Source organism: Engystomops pustulosus, chromosome 1 (assembly GCF_040894005.1).
Source record: "Engystomops pustulosus chromosome 1, aEngPut4.maternal, whole genome shotgun sequence".
NCBI lineage: Eukaryota > Metazoa > Chordata > Amphibia > Anura > Leptodactylidae > Engystomops > Engystomops pustulosus.
In genome coordinates this window covers 59,079,224-59,085,223 of record NC_092411.1, presented here as the reverse complement: position 1 = coordinate 59,085,223, position 6,000 = coordinate 59,079,224, and the positions used below count along the sequence as shown (strand labels likewise).

The window sequence follows — 6,000 nt, the reverse complement described above, 5'->3', positions numbered from 1 at the left end:
TCACGCACTCTGCAATGGGTTGAGCCAAACTGCGGTGGGCGGAGTCATCATAGACAAAGGCTTAAAAAGTTTTGGGAACAACTTTACTGGTGGGCGGAGGCAAATTTAAGCTGGGACACCTGCACTGCACTTTTTAACAAAGGCACAGTGGGGGGTGAATGAGGGTTACTTCACCTGTTCTTTAAGGTTCTCTTTAAGTTCTCTCTCAACAGAAAAATCCCTATTCTGCTAACTTATTGTAGAGTGCAAGATGATTATCTTTTCCATCTATATTCTCTATAACATGAATATACAATCAGGGATTTTGCTCCATATATAACGTGTGTATCTTATTATCATGAATAGCTGTGATAGGTGGTTCTCCCCACCTTGTACTGGGAATTGCCTGTGTGCTCGGGTCCATCTCAGGCCACTTCTGGTACATAGGTGACACATATAGTAAATCTCTATAGCCTTAAGTAGAGAAAGTGTTACATCAGAGCCTTACCTATGATACAGGTAGCAACAGCAAGGGAAAGAAAAAAAATGTACAAAAAATGAACATGTACTAAACAGGGGCACGGACCAGAGAGACGGCAGTGCAGGATGCCAGGAGGGACCGCGGAGGTAAGTAAATGTTTATTTTTTTAAGCAGCCCCCTCACGGAAACATATAATTTTTTTAAGGTTTTGGACAACCCCTTTACCTTCTTTAGATTTTATTCCCTCTTGTACTCTTCAGTTTGGAATAAGTGATTTTAATGACATTTCAGCCATTTCATTCAGTGTATTGTTCATATGGATGCCATAGAAGGAGTCACTGGATTGACAGTATAATGGATTATGCCACAAAACCAGGTAAGAACCTGGCATGTAATACAATAATAGCCATGCGATTGGAACCAGAGAGATTGGCTTCAGCTGCTCATTGGGATGACTTCATTAGACAACCATTTATTTGTAACTCTATTAACCCATTTTGAGCACAATTTGAAGAATAGCCATTTGAAATATCTATACATATATATTTTATTTGGAATATTGCAACATGTTTATTTCCCCAAACGATCCCACTTATCATAAACAATGTCTATGAAATTATTTAACATGAAAAGTGCACAAAGTATGATTTGTAAGTCGAGTCAGTAGAAGGTGGATGAGTGAAATGTCCTCTTTGGTCAGTAATCAGTTCCAAATGCCTCAAACATGGCTCCTACTACAATGTCCCATCATATCGGCCGGGCAAATACTTCAAATAATCAACATCATCAACATTTTCTTCTCGTCTTTTAAGTTCCATTGTCTTTAGGACAACCCTTATTGTCCTGACCCCTCACATTAGAGGAATGGTATCATGCTACAAAAGGTGCTTTACTAAACATGTCCATGTGCCTTCATCGACAGAAGTGTGGGATTGACAGAAGAACTTGACTTTTTGCTTTGGTATTAAATAACATTTTTCTTTACAAAATGCATTTAGAAATAAAGCTATATATAGATGTTGGGACTGAAAAGGTTAAGTCCCTTTGTCCTTTCAAATATATATCACCCCCACTCATAAATAAATAAAGTCTTTCTTGGTCTCTCTTCCGTGCCAAGATCAATATCTCTTAACATCTTACTTATTTTATTACTGCTTTTGGTTTTCTGGGCCTGATTGAAAGTTGTTCGGAGGAAATCTTTGGTTTTGCTTAAGTGTCCGTGACATTTAATCATGACTTTCCTTGCAGTTTAATTCCAACCAGTCAATCAGTTAATCCACTTCAATTGATTCTGTGCTCTCTGTTATCGGCTTGCACTCATTGGGCATCCTCTGATGTCGACTCAGCTGAGTGGCTTGTGTGAAGCTCCTCTCGCACCTCTCGCACCTAGTGGAGGCAAAAATTAAAAAAAATTAAGGCTGTGGATGCTTTGGTGTTGGAGTCAGAAGTTTTATCAGTGTACTTAATAGGAAGAGACACTCAAAAGTGGCCTCTGGTTATATCATCCAAAAAGGTCTAATTGGTGGCTACTAGCAATGTCTTAGTGACTATAATGGGGCATGGTCTGTCTGACTCAGATCACAGAAACCTGTCAATAGGATGGGGGAAGGTGATTTCTCTAGAGAGGCCTGTCTTGTCCCTCCGCTGATCACTGTCACATCAAATAGATAAAGAACAAAAAGAGATTTTTAGGAGAGAGCCATCAAAGTAGCATCTAGTCTGTGGTTTTCTGCTCTTCCAGCTCTTGAAAGAAATTGATGACAAATAGAATTTCACTCCCTGCTAATGTGAAATCTAGAATTTAATACGTTGGGTTCTTGAAGTAAGACATGAACTATGATGTATGCATTACTGGAGTTAAGAGCAAATACATGTTTTAAATGAATTATAAATAGATGCTTTTATCATATCATACACACATGTTTTACAGTTTCACATTTTTAGTATTTTTCCCCCAAAATTCTATATCTCTACATTTACTTTTTTTTGATAGGTCCATTAGATATGAATACAATTTTGGTTTGATGACAAATGTTTGGGAAAAAGCTGTTATTGTAGCATGTCAGAAGTTTTGGGTGTCTAGGTGTGGAGGCCTCCAGCAATCTCTGAAAAGAATATGTAGATAAGAACTTTTGTTTCTGATGAATTCTACTCAGCTCACATGGAGGAGAAGTGTATGGATCCATATGCATTGAATGAAGATGATATGGTATTTGAAAAGAACCTTAAAGGCGTTCTCCAGAAATCCCACAAGTCACGCCAGTCTTCAGGTCTCCAACACTGACAGCTGTAAATAGGTCATGGGACCAGCCTAACAGTGGTCTCCTTAGACAATGAGACTTCACTTCCTCTTACAGGAACCCTGAAACTTCGAGCTAATAACAGTAGCAAGAGCTGAAGCAGGGTTAAGTACGATTTGTTTTATTGTAATTGCGCCCTGGCTATAGATATTAATTACTCATCCTTACAGAAGGTTATTAATATCAGCTTGGTGGGGATCTGACACCCACCAATCACCTGTTCTCAGCAGACAATTGCTCAGGTCACCCTTCTGCATGTGTTTCCTGCTGCTGCTAGATTACACAGGTGAGGGAGAGAGTAGGGAGTTGGATGAGACATGTTCTGCTCATTGTAACAACTTGTGAATCTGCAGCACTTAGGGGCTCTGGTAATGCCCCTAGAGCGTTTTAAGCTCATTATCATAATTTTAGAAGGGAGGAGGCCATGGATAACAAATATAAGAAGATTACAACAGTCACAGTCCCTGGATCTATGAGTAAGTGTCCCTGGTTTTTCATGCTTAACTTTGATGGTAAATTTCCTTTAATTACTTAATAGGTCATATAAAACTATGATTTCAAAACTGAACATCCCCTTTCGAAAATTACACTTAGGATAAAAGAGAATTCTTTAAAAAGTGGAAAAGTGAAACTAATCTTTCTGTTCTTTATTTAGTTCTTTACAACACATATTATATATTGTTTTCAGGAAATGTAAGCACATGACGTGTTCACAAAATATCTTCTCAAAGAGAAAGCTGATGGTTGCAGGTCAGTGCAACCTGGCCCATTCGAGTCAGTGACAGTACATTGGCAGAACAACTCTAGTTTATAGGATTAGATTACTGTGATTACTGTATATGGGAGTTAAAGATCTTTTTTTTTTTAACCTTAGATAAAATAAGGTTGGAAATCACTAACAGATGATATCCAGTTACAGACGGAAAAGTTGCTCTTCAGTTCAAAAGCTCTAGGGAAGAAGATCTGACACTCGGTTAATGTGGATTTCACTCCATTATACTAAACTTAGAACCTCAGTCTAATAGTCACTGAAAAATAGACATTATTATAAATAATATAATTGAGGTGTAATGTACCTCATGCCTCCTAATGTAAACATTTCCAGTGCTGAGTGCTTTTTAAGCCTACACTATATCTGTGACTACCCGGTCTGATGGATGCATTTTAAATCTCTTTACTTTCATCAATTTGTCTCTGTCCCCAGTCCCACACTAAATATACGCTACTTAAAATGCATGAAAATGTTCCTTTAGACTTCTGGCAATATATTCACCTAAGCGGCTGAAGCCGTTAAGCATATCCTTCTAAATAAGTTGTTTTTCCTTGATTGTCTTTCTGGGAATATTCTTAGCAGTCTGTTCTACTGTTAAAAAACTGCACTGTGATCTTGACAAATGTAAAATGTCAGCTTTAATGTATCAGACCTATCAGCTCAATGAAAATAACTCAGAAGTATTGATTGTCTAATGATTTTTGGTGTATTCATTAATGTCTATGGGCAGATGATCCTCTCCGAGCGCCTGGAGTGCTGATGACACATTAGTGTATTGCTGATTGTTTATTAGAAAACTGATTAGTTAGTGGATTGGTGCGCCAAAATATACTACCTTTTACTGCATGACAAACTTGGAACAGAGGCATTTACAACTTCCCAAGTACTTACAGACCATTTCACAGGTCTGCATTGCCCTCCCTTTAATCGTAATGTCGTTCCAGCGTTAAGGTGATTGTATGAGGCAAAAGAAAAGGGGTTATTCTCTCTTTTATACAGTACTGACACTTTTGATGATGTCTGTGTGCGGTATGCAGATCGGCCCTATTTATATGCATTGGATAGAGATTTATCATTAAGAACATGTACCACCAGGATGAAACACTGTGTGCAAATGAGCCTGAGGGGCTCCAGTTACACCCATGGAGTCTGTAGCCCCTTAGGATCATTTGCATACAGTCCTTCATCCTGGTGTTAGATGTCTTTTAAGTTTCTGAGGTAAAACTATTTTAGTTGCCAATGGAAACCAATCAGAGCTAAGCTTTAATTTTATAAACGGCTGTGGGAAAAGCTCTGATTGGTTACCATGGGCAACTAGAACAGTTCTGGTTTAAGAGACTTATAAATCTCTAATTCCATTTATCGTATGTTCGCTGAATAAGCTGTTTTTCTCAACCAATGTTCTCTCCAGAACATTTTACCAATGGAGAAGGTAATCCATATGTGAGACAAATCATATCACTGGACACAAATTACAATATGCCTTATCTTGCATTAAATTATTTAGAGGCATGGATGGTATTTTTCAGGAATTTATCAGGTGTAGAGGAAAACGAGACCCACTTCATCTAGAACTAAGGACCAGAGCAGGTCTGGAACGCGTCAAATGGCATCGCATATACTCATGGCTGTATGTTTGTAGTGCTTTTATCCTGAAGAAATAAAGAATATTCCACCTTTTATTCAAACAAGTGAGTGCTGATCTTTCTAGCCTTATCATTGGCCAATTGATCCAATGAATGGCCTCCTTGGACCAGAGGATAACATAGGAAGCGGAGTCCCTTAAAAGACAGAAGTGAGATCCCATACTCAAGGAGGCCAATCATTGAATGAAGTTACCAAGGTGGGAACCAGGAGCTGGAGTGGGATAAGTATGTGTTTTCTTTTTTATTTCTTAGCCCTCACTATTGCAGGCCTATATTCACTTTGGAAAAACACCAAATTCAAATGATTCCTAGTCTGTGAAGAATTTAAGGTTATCATTGATGTTCATTGGCCAAAATAATTGGATCTACATTGGCGGGTCTGGCCAACCATTTAATGTGTATGCATGTTTGACTGTTGTTTATTTGACATATGTTGAGAATAAAAAGGTTCTGGAATTAGAAATTGGAAATTTTTGATCAAAAGGGGTATAGTTACAGCCTGTTGAGTGTGACTACTGGGTCCAGACCCTTAAAGAGGATATTTCTTCAACTACAACTATTTGATTGGCATTGTTCCCCTAAAACAAGCTAATAAAGACTGATCTTGAACAGGCTTCCAATAAATGAAATTTTCTCCTATCTATGGGATAGATGATAAGTGTTTGATCTCTGGGGGTCCTACTGATAAGATTTCTGGCAGTCATGAGAACAAGGGCCCAATATTCCCCTAAAGTGACCCATGACACCCAGCCTCCACGTCATTTATGTTAACAGACCTGTGATCTGTGGTCATCTTAAGTTCCACAAAAGTGGATGAAGTGC

At 38.4% G+C, this 6,000-nt stretch overlaps 1 protein-coding gene across 1 annotated transcript in view; it reads right to left on the bottom strand.

The window, feature by feature from the left end:
- Positions 1–1,025: 1,025 nt before the first annotated feature.
- The window catches only part of PRDM6 (PR/SET domain 6), an 83,930-nt gene continuing 78,955 nt past the window's right edge, over positions 1,026–6,000 (bottom strand). The window contains exon 8 of the mRNA XM_072119745.1: positions 1,026–1,846. Within this exon, the coding sequence (XP_071975846.1) occupies positions 1,732–1,846 (115 nt within the window). The 3' untranslated portion in view covers positions 1,026–1,731. The remainder of the gene's footprint in view (positions 1,847–6,000) is intronic.